The sequence below is a fragment of the Sinocyclocheilus rhinocerous genome, unplaced genomic scaffold, assembly GCF_001515625.1.
Source record: "Sinocyclocheilus rhinocerous isolate Xijiao unplaced genomic scaffold, SAMN03320098_v1.1 scaffold905, whole genome shotgun sequence".
NCBI classification, from domain to species: Eukaryota; Metazoa; Chordata; class Actinopteri; order Cypriniformes; family Cyprinidae; genus Sinocyclocheilus; species Sinocyclocheilus rhinocerous.
Genome location: NW_015659390.1, coordinates 367898 through 384367, shown reverse-complemented (window position 1 = coordinate 384367; position 16470 = coordinate 367898). Strand labels below are relative to the sequence as shown.

The following is a 16470-nucleotide window of genomic DNA, read 5'->3' as shown; positions in this document are numbered from 1 at the left end:
TAACCGCCCACTGCTGCTTTTTTTATTTATTTATTTTTTTTTTTAAATCACAGTCATTTTTATGAAGCTTGTAATGCACTGCTTTACCATACATATGCTGGTTTCTTATACTATAAACAGCATAATCTTAAATTTGTTCAGTTTTTGATTGATAAATAGGCTATGATAAGGCTCAGGTGGAATCCTTTTCTAAATAAATTCATATTTTATTCAGTAAAGATGAATCAAATGTGATAGTAAAGACATTTATAATGTTACAAAAAATATTTCAAATAAATGCTGTTCTTTTGAACTTTCTGTCCATCAAAGAATCCTGAAAAAAATAGATTCATGCACAAATTTATTAAGCAGCTCAACTGTTTTTAAAATTATAACAATAAAAATAAATGTTTTTTGAGCACCAAATCAGCATATTAGTATGATTTCTGAAGGATCATGTGACACTGAAGACTGGAGTAATGATGCTTTGCCATAACAGGAATAAATTAAATTTTCAAATAATAAAAGAAATTACTGCTTTTACTGTATCAGTGTTTAGTATCATTGAGATACTAATATATATTTTTTTATATTTTCTGTTTGCATTTTAATTTTAGTCATTTTGTTATATATATATATATATATATATATATATATAGTTTTTATAAATTTTTATTTCACTTTTAGTTTCTTGCAAGTTTTATGGTTTTAGTTTACTATAATAGCCCTATACTGCATTTTGTTCAAATGAATGCAGTACATGTGTGTATAATATTGCAGATTCTCTTTGGGCCAGTCTAGGATGAATATGTATTATGGGTAGATATATTTATGCATCTGTTTTTATTCATCTGGTGTTTAAATATTTTAAGTATTTCAGGAGATAAAAGAGATTTTAAAAAAAAGTAAACTTTTTTCAGCCTGTGCAGTTAGACTCTGCCATCTATGCATATCTTATTTTTCTCCCTCAGAATATCATGATGACGGAACTAAAAAGAGAGAATCGTGCTATGGGTTCTCATGAATTTTCCCCAGAGAGCCACTGAATGATTGATGCAGTGATTGCTTTATATTTCTTCAGCCCTTCTTTAAAGATAGAGGGAGAGCGAGTGGTAGCATGGATGAAAGGAATGGAAGAAAAGGTCACTCCCGGTGGTAGTGGCTGTCAGACAGCGGTATGGTCCTGAGAAGTGACGTGGCATTACGAACTGACAGAGCTAGAGAAAGGCTATGGAACAGGGGAAATGTCAGAGTAAAAAGAGGGGGGAAAATGTGAGGCCTCTACAATACATGTTAGCACAGATGTGAACAGCATAAAAAAGGGTCTAGGTTGGATGCAACCACCTTAACCTGTTATGCAACAAGCCATTGTGTAAAGCTCAAAGAAGCAGAAATAATTTCAGATTTTTATAGTGATTCTTCAGCAGGACTCTTTGCACACAGGAAGTCACTCTACCACCTGTCACTGAGACTTGTACTGACAGAGAAGCATAATTATAACGATGCCCTAAACTACTTTGAGGTGAATCCAAAACCATTCACCATCTATGAAATCTCTTCCTTTTAGATCATATCTGACAGCTTTAACTCCCACAAGTAATCAGTATTTTTATTCATCGTTGACAGATGTTATACAAAATTAAGGGTCTGCCGAAAAGCCACGAGGGACACGGCCTAAAAAAAGATTCTCTGGAGACTAACTGCATGACTCGGGGAGTAAAACTTGCTGCGTTTAATCACACCGTCTCATAGCCTCAGTTACCCTCAACTGACAACTCAGCATGCAATATACAAAAATCCTTCATTCAGTGGAAAGTTCTTTGGAGAGACTGTGGCTTAATTAAACGTTTGCAAATGTGAAAGACTGAGTTTTGACAGTCACTCAGCTGTTAGCATTGGAAAAAAACAACATATATAGGCTAAAGATCTTTAAATAGACTTAAATTGAATGATGCTTTAGTATGGTATTAGTCATACACCCACAGATGCTTTAATAACTGATATGAGGCACCATGATGTCCAGACTTTTCTCATCCTTTTTAAGTCCCCCTGCTAATTCAGTTGCTATTGTTCTCTATCCCTCTGAATGCCTATCTCTGTTTTGCCTGCACAAATGCAAATGCTCTAATGTGCTCTCTGCCGTCCCATGAGCCTCAGACTTCAGCTCAGCATTTGGGAGTAACAGCTGCAATACCTTTCCATCACAGTCAGGACACTGCGACCCATCACTCCAGTGGTGTGTGAGGAACAGGAAGTGACAGACTGTTTTTTCCCCCCTTCCCTTCCTTTTTGTTCAGTCCAATGAGTCTAAATGTGATTGACAGCAAAAGGCATTTTAAGCCCTGCCACAGTACTGCAAAGCGAAAATGTTTGTACAGCGCACCAAATATTGCATAACTAGATTTCAATGAGAATTGACAGCTTGAGTCACTGGCTGCATATTACGCATTTTATTTTCTGATGAAAGGCTTGCTTTTGCATTGTAAATTATAAGATGACTTGTTCGTTTTCACTTCCAAAAACTACTACATTTAATTTCTTATAGTTTTTACCATATACGTATATAAGAGAAGTAGCAGATTTTTTAATCATAGCATTTTTTTATAGTGTTTTGGAGTTAAAATCAATCACTATTTTATAGTGTTCCATATGTGTGTGCGTGTGTGTGTGTGTGTGTGGGGGGGGGGGAGCATTTGTTACTTTTTTGTATATAAAAATAAAAACTTCTGTATGTGGAAAAAATTAAAACCTTTTTATCATCAAATTAATAATGAAAAATATTTAAAAATGCATTTTTAATTTAGATAAAGTACATTTACCTCTATATTTGGTGGAGGCCTAGGCTTTCAAGTCTACTTGTGGTGGTGAAAATTAAGATGTTTTCAAAAGAAATTCTCACAAATTTACCTGCATTATCTTGTCTAGCTACAAGATGAACATTGAAACAATATTACAATTGTGAGTTTGCGGTGTGATGCAAGAGACATGCAAGTAGCCATGGTGTTAGTTACCTGGAAGGGCTAAACGTCATAATTGCCCAAATCACAATCAAGTATTTCAGAAATCTGTTATAAACGACAAGAAAATAAAACAATCATGTTAAACGGTAATATAAGGCAAGTTCTCTGAGTCTTAAGGAACGGTGATGTAATCAAATTCATGCTGGTTGTCTACCCACTCACTCTGCATGACTGTGCTTCCCATGGGTTTCTGTCAGAAATGTCTTGCTGAACCTTTTCAAACATGCAGTCTCAAACTGCAGCGTGGCGAGTCCTGCTGAGCAGCTCTTTCACACAGTGCTTACGCAAATGGTGACCCAGACAGTGCGGAAACCTCAACCTAAGCTCTGAGTCCTTCAATTATCGCATTGCATGCAAATAATACACCTTTATTAGGCATCCTTCTCCCCACTTATTGTACCGTCTGGGCTTCAGGAACCCTCACAAACAGAGAGAGCACTATTTAAAGCAAATATTGAATGCTTTAAGTGCATGACATTGATTTAAGTGCGTCACTGCTCTGCATTAATTGAGAAAATCTTGTTAAAGTCAAGTCAAGATTTAATGCTGGCTCACCAATAAAGGAAGCAAAAAAAATTATAATTCGAAAGAAAAGGGGGGAAATTTGATGTTGGATGAATTTACTGCAAATAGAACACTGAAGAACAGAACTTTGATCGTCTTTAAAACTTTAGTCCATTTTGTCCAAAGATCTTTTTTCCCCTTTATAGTTTTGCTAGCCATACTGATAAACTTTTGACACTGAAGTATCAGCAGGAACAGATTAAACCATTCTTTTCTGAAGACAATGAAAACTTTAACCCAATATCACAAATGACTTGATTAGAACTAAAATCAGCAAAAGTGGGATGTTCATACTACTATTTTTGCAATATGTATATTGTGTACATATGTATGTACCGGTACGCATAAAACACAACTTAAAATATGCCATACAATAGACCACACATGCAATGTGCTTTACAGTTTAGGGACCAATGTGCTTTACAGTTTAGGGACCAATTCTTGCTATTTACTAGTTGCTTATTAGCATGCATATTACTACCAAAATGGCTGTTTATTAGTACTTAAAGCACATATTAATGTCTTATTCTGCATGACCATATTTTAGATCCCTTAATCCACCCCATACCTAAACTTAACAACTACCTATACGCAACAAATTAGGAAAGAACAAAAAACAAACATGCTTTGGTAAAACATTATTAGAAGTCATTTAGGACAAAATTATGACAGTCATTTGTGACATGAAAAGTCAAAATGATTAGATATTAAGTCATAACTATGGAAAAAAGTTGAAATGGATGGTAAGTTGCGATGAAGTCAAAATTATGAGATACAATTATGGCACAAAATGGAGTTGAAATTAACAAGTCAAATTAGTCATTTGACATGGAAAGTTAAAAGGATGACAGTCAATTATTAGATGAAATGTCGAAATGATACAAAAAATATTACATCGAAATTGAGATACTAAGTCATAATTATGACAACAGTAAAATTATGAGTCAATTAGGAGATGAACAAAAGTCATAAATGACAATAAAATCTAAAAAAAAAAAATCTAAATTATGAAAAGTTGAAACTGACAAATCAAAATTAAGATATTAAATCAGAATTACAGCAAGTTAAATTACGAAATTATGAGATATGAAGTCATAATTATGACAAAAGAGAAAGTCACTGTGAACTTCAACTTTAGAGTCATAAGGCTGAAATTGACAAATTGAAATTAACAGTCATAATTATGACATAAATTGAAATTATGAAGGTCACCAAGTCATAATTATGAGAGTCAAATAGTCAATTATGTGGTGGAAATGCTATTATTCACTACTACAATAAACAGTAATAATATTACCATTATTTAAAAAAAACAAAAAAAACAGGCAGAAGTCAGTATGGAGTGAAACAAAAGGTTTAAAAAAAATCTACAATATCACACTGAACTGAAATTCTACAAAACTATTATTGGTCCAGTAAACAGCAACCAAACGTTGATGTTAGGCGCTCTCTGATGTAACTGTAAAACGCTGGCAGAACGGAAAGACACAGCACAGGCTGCTAGAATTGCTCTCTGGGGAAAATTAATTGAAGGACAGAATATATTTGCACCTCATGAATAGTATACAGCAATCCAGAGAAAGGGCAGAGAACACTCATACAACAACTATATACAACACTATTTCCTGCTCCAAAAGATGCATTCATGTCTAATTTTATTGTCCAAGTATAGCCTTTTAACGACCACATTAAAATCTAGATAAATGCGACAAAAATGCAATTCCACATTGCATTATTTTTCTTTCAGCATAGCTGACGGGTACAAGTGACCCATTTCTATAGTCAGCTCCACAAGTAATGTCCCATTCTACAGACCATCGAGGCTAATGATGAACTGACACGCTTGTGTCAAAACAAAACGCTGAGCGAAAGGAAGCGTGTGAGAGACTACAGTATGATGCTGGCTAATTTCAGAAAACCAGATGCAAATGAGGGGTCTTTATTGTCAGTCACGTTGCAGCATGTCTTGTGTGTAATCTAGGATTTGTCTCTACATTCAGATCTGGTTTAGTTATGGTTTAAGATTAAAGAATTGAGGAGCGGGGTAATATTCTATCCCATGATGAGCTCTGGGAGAAAAACCTTGTGGTCTCATGACGTTTTTATTTTTAGCATTTCTCAAATACCATTCATGAAGCTATATTATAAAAGCTTGAGATAATGAGGAATGCACTGTTCAAGAATTGTATTTTTGTTCTTTATCCAATGTATTATCCATTATATTTAAGTTCACTACTGTTCAAAAGTTTGAGGTTAGGGAGTTTTTTTTTTTATACCTTTATTCAGCAGAGATGCATACAGTTAATTAAAAAGCTACAGTAAAGACGTATATTGTTATGAACAATAATTCCTTAAGTTGTTCTTTTAAACTTTCTATTCAAATTCTGGAAAATGTTTTAAATTAGGCAGCACAATTATTTTCAACACTGAAAATAAGTGTTACTTGAGCACAAAATACAATTATATTAAAACGATTTGCCATCACAGGAATAACTTACACTTCATTAAAAATTGATTTGTTATTGTTATAATTAAAATATTATAAACTAATTAAATTTTAGATTTTAAATTGTAATAACATTTTAATATACTGCTGTTTTTACTGTATTTTATCAAATAAATGCAACCTTGGTGGGCATAAGAGACCTCTTTCAAAAATATTAAATCTTACTGATCCCAAAGTTTTCAAAAGTAGTCTATTTTACATCATGAAACTTGGCCATTATTTTTTTCACCATTTTAACTAATCCTTTAGCCTTTTTACACTTACAATTAAATAAAGTAAATTAAAAAAAACACTTTTAGATTAAGCATAGGACATCATCTTGCAGGATACTGCTTTAATTTCAACTATCATGTTATCATGTGAAAATCAAAGAATCACAAAACTCCAACAGCACTGCACTTAATTTGCTCACATGCTCAAAGTATGAATTTTAAAAATGAAAGCAAGCTTGTAAAGTGCTCCTCGGAGCAACAGTGCACTGAAGGAAGCCCTACACAGCGGTGTTTAACAGGCACACAGATACAGACGCCAGAGGGGACGAGCAATCAGCCCTGCCTACGCAAAAACAAGCACACACACACACACACAGAGACCCTGTCATTTGTGCAAATGTCTGTTGTCAGTGCAGCTAGCAGGGGAGAGCTGGTGTGGCCAGCTGTCTGTGTGGGTTAAACGAGGCATGGAAGATGAGGAAGAAGGGGCAGACCTGTGGCCCTGCCATACTAACTCATGCTCCATTCATATTGACACAAGGGTTACACTAGCCCATCGTCTCTGTGACTCAAAGCAGCCACTGTAATAGAAAAAAGGACAGAATGTACACACACTAATTAAAAATGCTCATAGCACACTGCGCGAGAACATAATGATCTCATAACTTAAAAAAATATATAAAAATAAATAAATGAACCTGTAATACAAGAATGAGGGTAAGTAAAAATCACCAAAAACTTAACAGGTACAAATTAAAAATATATTTTTTCAAAGATGCAATATAATGCAACAATTCACAGCATTTATTGATCTGTTAATTTATAAACTCTATTGTTAGTTGTTAGTGTACTGATATATTAATTTAGAAAAATCCTGAATTTAAAAACATTTGAGATCTTGCTCAATGTTCTTCTGCAAACTGTGCAAATTGAAGCCTAAACAGTATAAAAGTCTAAAAATGTACTTTTTTTTTAAAGGCTTTTTTTTTTGCACCATCAAAACAGCCATTTATTTATTTTAAAGTAAGCTAATAAAGTCATTACCCAAACTGTTGTTACTACAAATATAAAGTAACATTTCAGTTAAATATGAGTATTTATAGCTAAATGTATCAAACTAACCCAAAATAAATATTTGAATTAATTTGTGCTCTGTTGCAGCATGGATTTTAAAAAAACTGCAATAGAGGTTTGCATTTAAAGAAATCTTTAATGAATCATACAAGTCAAGATTAAAGGTTACCACTTCCACAAAATGCAAAGAAAGTTTAAAGCAAATAGTCCAGAAAGAATGGCACTGATGGTTTCTCCTTTGAAATATGACACTCTATTCTCTGGTTTAATAAGGAGCGTCTCTACACATGGACCATAGCCGGTTATAGACGGGATATTAACTTGTAGAAAATAGGAAAAGGGAAACTTCACAATACTTTAAAATTAAAAGCTTTAAAATATAAGTAGACTTTAAACAAGTTGGGCTAGAATTCACACAGGGCTCAAAGTATTAAATAAGTAATATTAGCCGGTGAAGTCCATCCAGAGGTGACATCCTTAGTAAAAAAGAGGGAGGAAAGGTAGTCAGAATGACAATAATATTGTTACATATACACAGCCAAGGGCAGGTAGCATAAACTGCTTGGACTAGTCTTAAGTTATGGGTCATCCATTTTTTCCCCTTCAAAACAGTTACAAAAAAGCAGATTGGTCTATGTGAATCTGAAAAGACTGATTATTCCTTGTCTACTATTAGTTTGTGAAACTAGTTCTTAAAACACAGTCTTAACATAGTGGCTATGTTTATGCAACTGGCCCCTATCACAGGACTGCTTGAATCAGCTAAGGGTGCTGCTGCCATCTACAGGAGCATTCGTAACACCCACAGATAGAAGAGCAGACTTGTTTAAAGGGGTCATATGATGCTGCTAAAAAGAACATTATTTTGTGTATTTGGTGTAATGAAATGTGTTTATGCGGTTTAAAGTTAAAAAAACACATTATTTTCCACATACTGTACATTATTGTTTCTCCTCTATGCCCCGCCTTTTTGAAACGCGTCGATTTTTACAAAGCTCATCAGTCTGAAAAAGCGAGGTGTGCTTGATTGACCAGCTATCCAGTGCGTTGTGATTGGCCAAATACCTCAAGCGTGAGACGGAAATGTTAAGCCCCTCACATACTGTTGATGCCGTGTCAGGCCGGAGCGACGAGACATAAACATAAAACCCATTACAAACGAGGCATTTGTTTATCTCTTTGGATTTGAGACTTTAGTCTTTGCAACTTTACAGATCTTCTTTATGCACCAAGAGCTTGTAACACTCTAAAGAGAAAGGAAAAAATGAAATCGCATCATATGACCCCTTTAAAAGCTAAAACCCCTGGTTAAATAAAGTGTTAGAGTGCTTACAGAGTTTCCATGGAAGAGTCCGTGGTGCCCGAAGTCCATCGGATAAACTGATGGCGGTAGATGGCTCTGGCCTAACAAAAACATGAGTGCAGATGTATGTAAAGCAAAAATCACTTCACTTCTTTTGAGTGGAGTCACTTCAGCCCCATTTTGTCAGAAAACAGGTATGCAGGTATAAATAAGAGTGCCCCTAGTGGTTAAACTTGGTTACTTACCACCAACCCATTACAAGGTTATTTTACCCAAAAATGTAATGCTCAGAAACATTGCTTGTTTGCTTTACTGGGTCAGTTTTAATTTTTTAAGGTCAAGGGAAAAGAACATGAGGACTCACTTGTTCTGGGCAAGCTGATTGTTGGATTTACCCCAGACAAACATAGCAGCATTATCATCAGTCTCTGCAATCACAGGTCCAGAAGAGGAAATCATCCAGAAAGTAGTTTATTCATTTAGGCCAAAATCAAAATACAGAATCCAGAAACTATGCATATTAAATAAGGCAAAGTGGCAATGCCACCGCAAATATACAGTAGAAGCCTAGTATACGAAAACAAAAACATTCAAAAAGGCATAGCTACGGTGGCCGAGAAGTGCAGCGCATTTATCATTTTCATCCGAATAACACGGTAAGACTTTCTACATGAAAATACAGTGAAATGATCACAGTAACAGCCCATGTTCAAATATGCGACACTAACCATCTTCAGCATTTAGTGTCCTCTTGTCTTCACAGTTTGCGATGTGATGAGACAACTCATGCTTGAAAATCAAGTGCCTGGCATTGAAGGGGCAGGTCTTCAGTTCACTGGCCAGTTTGGGGTGGTTCTGAAACAGATGGGGGTGGACAGATAAAGTTCTCATTACACCAATGCCAAGTACACAGTGTTTTTACAATTTCAGTAAATATTACATGAAACATTAGCACATGGAAAAGGTTCCCTCTGCCATAACCCACCTTCCTGCACTTGAGAACATGAAAGGGGAAACGAGAGGCTCTGATCTGGTGGTTTTTGTCATATGGGCACTGCACAATCCTGTTGGGGTCACTGGCGTCTTCACCATTAGCTGAGGAAACAAGAGCATAAAACTCGGTTGCTCTTGCAGCTGGTTTACACAGAACGCGTTTTCCATTACACTGCGCTACTTGTCCGTTGTTTTGCTATGGTAGATAGACATGGTTTAACTATTATTTTGTGACTTAAAAAGTGTTAGGCCTATAGAAAATCGGACTGCTAAATTACCGGTCTCTTCATTCCAGCCTTGCTGTTGATTTTCAGAGTTTACTCCAGACGGACCGACACTACTCCCGAATCTAATAGTGGCCATGCTTGCTTCCTTCTGGAGAAGTTTGCTCGGCCTTGCGTGCTCCGTTGGCTTCGATAAAAATGTCACCCTAAATAAATAAAAAAACGCCCAGTTTAAAAACAAACCAAACTTTAAACAAAACACACTGATGAGTAGAAAATCGGCGCGTTTTAAACAAGATGGTCAAACCACTTGAAAGAAGGGAGGCCGCCGAACGCCAAAAGTCAAGGAATTTCGATCAAAAACATTTGCAAGTTTTCTTTAAAAATTACAACTTGAAGTAGGCTACTTTCTAATTTCTTTAAATAGCATTATCCTGTCAGAACACTTACAACTTGTATTTTCTTTTGTAGTCGTGAGGTACGGCGCGTGCTCCCCTCCCTTCTGCTGACTTCAATCAATTGAGATCGTGACTGTGGAGTGTTGCCAACTCTCGCAAGACAAATAAGCAACCGCTGCTTCAAAAACAAGCCCAAAACAAGCCCAAATTTTTTTTTGATGATTTATTATCATCGATATTATTTATTATCAATTATTTATTACCAATAAATGAGCCTGCAACATATCAAACTGAAACCACTCTTTTATTTGAAAAGCAAAAACAGAAGCTATTTTACAAAAATCAGCCAACTGCAACAAAAATGGGAACAAAACTAATCTCCAATCACCTGTGTGCAGAATAGGATTGGAGAGATGGAAAAGGAGAAAAACTATAAATAAAACAATTAAATGAAATTAAATTAGATTAAACAGCTACAAATTGAAAAAACTGACTATGAGTTATTTTAACAGCCTTATACAGACTATTCTGAGGTTTCAGCCAACAAAACATGAGGGATCATTAACCTATAATACATACATATATATATGTATGTATTATAGGTTAATGATCCCTCATGTATTTATATATAAATAAGTTTATATATATATAAACTTTTTTTTATTTGCTTGAGCTAAGAAGACTTGTCAATTTTTGAAATTAAGACTCCTATCACACAAATACTACGATATCCATCTACACAAACATTTGGTGCGCATTGGTTACAATATATGCGGTTATTGAAGCAGCCAATCACAGCGCCGCGCCCGCATTCCATTCTCTGAAGACACGCCCACGTAGAACTGTCAGCACCTCAGTCCAAGATGGCGCTGTCCTGTAGAGGGGTATGCAGCGGGGCTTCATTGATCTTACTGTACGGAAAACGACCTGTCGGGGTCAAAGCAAGTCTCTGCACACCGAGACTGGCTTCCACAAAATCCAGGTACTATTTATAACAAGTTCAGAATTATCGATCATATGTAGGCGGTGGTTTTCATACCATACAGCTAACGGTAGGTGTTTTTGGATATAGACTCGTTATAAAATTATACTGATGATGTTTCGTAATAAATAATACAAATGGGGCCAAGAGAAATATTTCTCATTGTCTATCCTCCTTTTAGTTGTTAGCCAGAGAAAAAATTGCATTGGGTTCATCAGGAAATACAGTACATGCCCTGCCCTGTGACATCACACAACATCTTTTATTTATTTATTTGTTTGTTTATTTATGTCTGTCTGTCTGTGTAGTAGTTTGTGGTTTGTTAGACACTACTCTCCTTCACAAGCCAGGCATGGGATTGGTCGAAGCGTTGTGTCCGGTCTGAAATGGGCCAATGAGAAATATGAGAGATTCCTGCAACGTCGCTTTCCAAGATTTTACGTCATTTATCACACTTTTATGAGAGGTCAGAGAGTGAATAATAGATATTTAAAATTATTACTGATTTTTTTTTATCCTTAAACCATCTCTGGCAAATATGTTATGATATTGGTTTTATGATTTTCTATAAAGGTTTCCGGCTCCTGTTTCAAGATGGTAAAGAATTGAGAAGAATCGTAGCCCGCATGCTCAGTGAAAGAATAGAGCACCAGAATTTGCCTTACCGTGATATGGAGAAAATCAGGCTGGCGAGTCAAAGAACTGAAGCAGACATTTATGAGATATATTGTTGTTATAAGTTGTATTAAATTATCATTTTTGATTTTGTGTGTTGCTTTCAGGTCCGCAGGGACTTAATCAAAGCCATTCCATTGGTCATCTTATCAATACCTCCTTTTGCCAACTATGTGGTCTTCATCCTTATGTGAGTATTTAGCATCTTACTCTGCTGATTATTCAGTGTTTTGTCTTTTTAACAATTATGAAGTATTTTTGCATCTTTGAAACTGATTGAATATTGAATGTTTCAATTATTATCTGTTACTCTTCCATTAATTAATCCAACGATACTTCCACCCTCAAGGATGTGATTTTTCCATATTTATACAAAATTTTGACCTGAGACATGAGAACCACAGGAATTGTCAATCTGAGTGAAAAATTGATGCATTTTAAAGTAATAATAATAATAATAATTAATTTATTTATTAATATTATTATTATTGTAATATAGCAAAGTAATAATGATGATAATAATAATTATTATTATTATTATTGTAGTATAGCTAGGTATTATTAAAAATAATAATAATAATTATTATTAATACTTATTACAGCATGCTATATTACAATAATATTTTGCAAAAGTAATATATTTATTTAATTGTTAAAATGTAAATAAAAATATTTAAATAAACTATTTAAATATTTTTAATAACAATAGTTTGTTATTATTAATACTCTTTATTTTGCAGTATAATAGTATTATTGCAATTTAAAAATTTCTTTATTGATTTAAGTTTAATTTATTGTTTAAACTTTTAATAATAGTAAACACTGAATAATTATTACTTTATTGTTGTTATTAAATATTATTTTTATTTTACAGTACAATAGTATTATTTTCATAGTAATATTTCTTTATTGATTTTACTTTTCACAATTGAAATACTGTTATCATTAATAGTTTATTATATACTCGGCTTTTTATTTTACAGCACAGTAATTTGTTTGCAATAGTAATATATTTCTTTGAGTAGTTTTTAAATGTAAGTAAAAAATATTTTGAATAATAATAATTGTTTATTATTATTATTATTAGATGGGGTGAGGGGTGTTTTTCCTCTTTCTTGTGCTTAGCTAATCACATGCATCATCCTCTAGGTACCTCTATCCTCGTCAGCTTCTGATCCGGCACTTCTGGACCCCACAGCAGTTGGTGGAGTTTCAGGGGGTGTATCATGCTCAGAGAGCCCAGCACCACTGGGCTATAGTCAAAGGGATGGAGAACACGTCAACATCAGTCCAAGACAGCCGACTCAAAAGCCGCCTTACAGAGCTCTGCAGTAAGGTAGCCTGAGCTAATTCATTATTTTACATATGTTTAAAATCATAGCCTTTGTTAGTTATTTTATTCAGATTTTGACTTTTTAGTAATTATAAATGTGTGTCTGCAGGTCCGAAGTGGAGTCCATCCTGTGGTGTCTGATGTCCATGCAGTGAGAACTTTGTTCTCTGGACCTCCCTTGGGTATCAAGAGAATGTATGCAAATCAGATGGTGAGCTCCAAATAATTGGCTAGTTTAACAATGAACTTCACTTCAAATGTACTTAGTCTTTAGTCTTAGTCTTGTTTAAAATGTATCTGCAGAGACACCTCTGTGCATTGCTCTTTCTGACGCCCCGCCTCCCAGGCTTCTGGATTGGTCGACGCTTGAACAGCCACGCCTTTGAACTCATGCAGCTTGACCGTGCCATTGTTCGATTAGGCTTGCATCAGTTAAACGACGCAGAGCTCAGAGAGGTCAGAGGTCACTCCTTATTTTGCCTGTTACATCCTGTTAGCAGCCTTTATTTTGTGATTTTTGAAGAATATTCTTACTTCACATCTCCTAGGCATGTTACGTGAGAGGGCTGAATCCAGACCGCCTGAGTCCAGGGCAGTGCCGGGAATGGCTCACACAGTGGTTGCAGTTCTCAACACACCTCAAAGGTACACAGACAGGCCATAAGTTCAAGGCTATGTTCAGAATAGCGTACTAGCATGCTCCTTTATGGTGCATTCATGCAAGGTCATAATTACTAGATGAAAACCTGGACGTTCTACTCTGAGCCATTCTCGTCATTAGAGCAGGAATTATTGTTTGTAATTTTAATTTGTAAGTGACAAAATAACAAAACGGGTAACAGAAGGCTGATTTCTTATCTTTTTTTTTTTCTTTCTTCAGAAATCTCCACTTCAATAGACCGTACATACACTAAACTTTACAGTTTTATTGCTATCTATATTCTGAAGTTTTTTTTACAGAAGGGTTTGTTTATACAGTATATTATTTGTCTGCTTTTATACAACATTTTATCCCTAAAATCATTTCCTGGCTGCTGACAGTATTTTCTGATTTATGGAGTGATAAAAACAGACGTCCAAAATCCCCTCTGTGAAAAACATTTAAATTTAATGTGAAAGAAGAATTTTTAACCTGGCTTTACCAGGGTTCAGATTTCTGTTTTAGAATTGTATGAAAATTAGTGCACATTTAATTAGATAATGCCTTATTTGCATATTTAAACATAACATTTCATTTGCAACATTTCTGTATGCAAATTCGCTGTAGACAATAAAAAATGTCTAGTGTACAACTGAGTGCATTGCCCAGGATACTGTATCCCACAATGCAGTGCAGTGTCATGAATGAACCAAAAGTAATTGCTTTTTAAATGAAACTATTTCATTTAACTGCCAAAATGTAAGACTTTTTACAATACTAGATGAAAACATGGGATAACAGTGTAGCATATTTATATTAATCATTACAGTCACAATATTTTGAAGTATAGCGTGCACTGCACAGTATTCAGTATTTGAGCATAGATGTGCTCTAAAGTTTTCTTTTAAAATACCCTTTCTTAATTGGTCAGTAGGGCTTTGTGTTAAATAGCATGAACAAATAGCACAGAAGAAACCACTGTTGTGCTTTTGAAACTGACTTGACAGTTATTGTGTGTTGCACATTCATTGTGGTATTCCATTTCCTTCCTGTTTGCCCAGAGTCCGAGACCTCCCTCTATCTGCACTGTATGGTACTGCTAACTGTAAACTTCCCTAAACACCCAAGTCACTGACCTCTGGAGGAAGTAAATGACTTCTCTTCTAAACCATTCACTGATCATCCACCACCACACCCAAAGGCAAAACACCGCGGGAACAAACAGACTCATGTATGCAAATCCAAACAGCGCAACACAAGCTTTTTTACCATGAGTCTTTAGGCTTAGTTGCATTTTACTTTATGAAGGGAATTTTTTTCCGGTTTATGCAGGAATTATTCTTTAAAGGGGCTGTCATGCTTTAAATGTTTTTCTTGGAGATCTATCCAATTTTGTTTACTTCAGCAAGGAACAGATAGGAGGGACATGGTCACTGAAAGATGTCATCGGGATTATGGAATTTGTCTAATAATTTCATAATCCCCCCCCCCGCCTAACCACATCTGAGACAAAAAGCACACTGAACATCTGCCAAATGCATCCATTTGGAATTAAAGCTCATTGGTCTTATAATGAACATTTTCATTCTGAATATTTATTCTACTAACAGCAGTTGTTCATGCACAGTCATTTGTGAATTGCATTTTGTACCTTTGTTTAAAACCTGCACTGACAAGTATCACCTATCACATTAATTTGTCTAGTTTCTCTCTCAGATTGTTTAAAATGTTTTATTATAGAAACCCATTTTTTATGTTTTAAATCTGATGTCAAAACTGAAAAGAGGTTTACAGCCTTTAAAAACACTGAAGTGTGATAAAGTGTATTCCTTAATATATTATTAAGATATGTTCTATAATGCAGCATATACTTAATTTAATTACATTTGTTATTTATTTTTGAGTTCTAAAGACTACATAAATAATATTGCACCTTGTTCCTGTCCTATCCAATAAGAAGATGTTTGCTGTGAGCACTAGGCTGTTTGGTCATAGCATTTATGTTATGCTAAATGAGTCTTGTCAAGTTCTGAAATAACTTGATCTTCTTATTCAGCCTTTTAACAGGTGCCTTTTACTTAAGAACACAGGTACAAATGAGGTGCAGTTCATGCAGTTATCTTTATATGTTGCCAAATGTGTTGCTTTATTTTGTTTTTATATAAAGAGACAATGCTGTTTGGTTCGGTGTTAAAGTACATAGTTAATGCAGTATGAAAAGATTGGAACTTCTATTAAAAGACTTCAAACTTTATGGTCTCTGTTTCAAGGTAGCACTGATTCACCAACACCACAGTAGTAAGCTGAAATAACTAAATATTTAAGTTCATTATATTTAAGACAAGGACAAACTTGTTTAGAACATTTTATTCCTTCTTTTTTGACACAAATGTTCTATAAATGTATAAAATTTGGCATATCAGTAATAATTGATTGTTGTCTTGTAACCCAAAGGAATGTCACTGCAGTAAAGATCAAGTTTAAAACCATGTCTAAAGTATAAATCAGTCAATCGGACTTAACAGGAGACTAATCTACTGGATTAGTCATAGAAGCATAGACATCGT

The 16470-nt window shown here is 34.8% G+C and overlaps 2 protein-coding genes and 1 long non-coding RNA gene across 3 annotated transcripts; 1 reads left to right on the top strand and 2 right to left on the bottom strand.

Annotated features, from left to right (window-relative positions):
- Window positions 1–303: 303 nt before the first annotated feature.
- On the bottom strand, window positions 304–10416 carry LOC107723716 (gametocyte-specific factor 1-like). Its single transcript, XM_016532426.1, has 6 exons — window positions 10326–10416; window positions 9930–10081; window positions 9644–9753; window positions 9387–9513; window positions 5183–5188; window positions 304–356 (listed from the first exon to the last, which is right to left on the bottom strand). Exons 2-6 carry the CDS (start codon window positions 10012–10014, stop codon window positions 304–306), a joined length of 381 nt encoding a protein of 126 aa, XP_016387912.1. The 5' UTR covers window positions 10015–10081; window positions 10326–10416.
- LOC107723726 (uncharacterized) lies at window positions 7535–9118 on the bottom strand. Its single transcript, XR_001637949.1, has 3 exons — window positions 9023–9118; window positions 8689–8759; window positions 7535–7831 (listed from the first exon to the last, which is right to left on the bottom strand). It is a non-coding gene; the product is annotated as an uncharacterized LOC107723726 (long non-coding RNA).
- A 720-nt stretch (window positions 10417–11136) lies between the features above and the next one.
- On the top strand, window positions 11137–16402 carry LOC107723741 (LETM1 domain-containing protein 1-like). The gene is made up of 9 exons (XM_016532451.1): window positions 11137–11255; window positions 11564–11721; window positions 11829–11944; window positions 12038–12120; window positions 13080–13266; window positions 13373–13474; window positions 13567–13719; window positions 13812–13908; window positions 14965–16402. The coding sequence occupies exons 1-9, from the start codon at window positions 11137–11139 to the stop codon at window positions 15036–15038; spliced, it is 1089 nt and encodes a 362-aa protein (XP_016387937.1). The 3' UTR covers window positions 15039–16402.
- The last annotated feature ends 68 nt before the right edge of the window (window positions 16403–16470 follow it).

What these genes read in the sequence shown, in the direction of transcription:
- LOC107723741 (XM_016532451.1), top strand. Translation starts at nt 11,137, where the DNA reads ATGGCGCTGTCCTGTAGAGGGGTATGCAGCGGGGCTTCATTGATCTTA. An exon ending in TTATCACACTTTTATGAGAG is followed by an intron (nt 11,722 to 11,828) that starts GTCAGAGAGTGA and finishes TTTTCTATAAAG; the next exon opens with GTTTCCGGCTCCTGTTTCAA. An exon ending in TATGTGGTCTTCATCCTTAT is followed by an intron (nt 12,121 to 13,079) that starts GTGAGTATTTAG and finishes ATCATCCTCTAG; the next exon opens with GTACCTCTATCCTCGTCAGC.
- LOC107723716 (XM_016532426.1), bottom strand. Translation starts at nt 10,014, where the DNA reads ATGGCCACTATTAGATTCGGGAGTAGTGTCGGTCCGTCTGGAGTAAAC. An exon ending in AGGCTGGAATGAAGAGACCG is followed by an intron (nt 9,754 to 9,929) that starts GTAATTTAGCAG and finishes TTGTTTCCTCAG; the next exon opens with CTAATGGTGAAGACGCCAGT. An exon ending in ATGTTCTCAAGTGCAGGAAG is followed by an intron (nt 9,514 to 9,643) that starts GTGGGTTATGGC and finishes CATCTGTTTCAG; the next exon opens with AACCACCCCAAACTGGCCAG.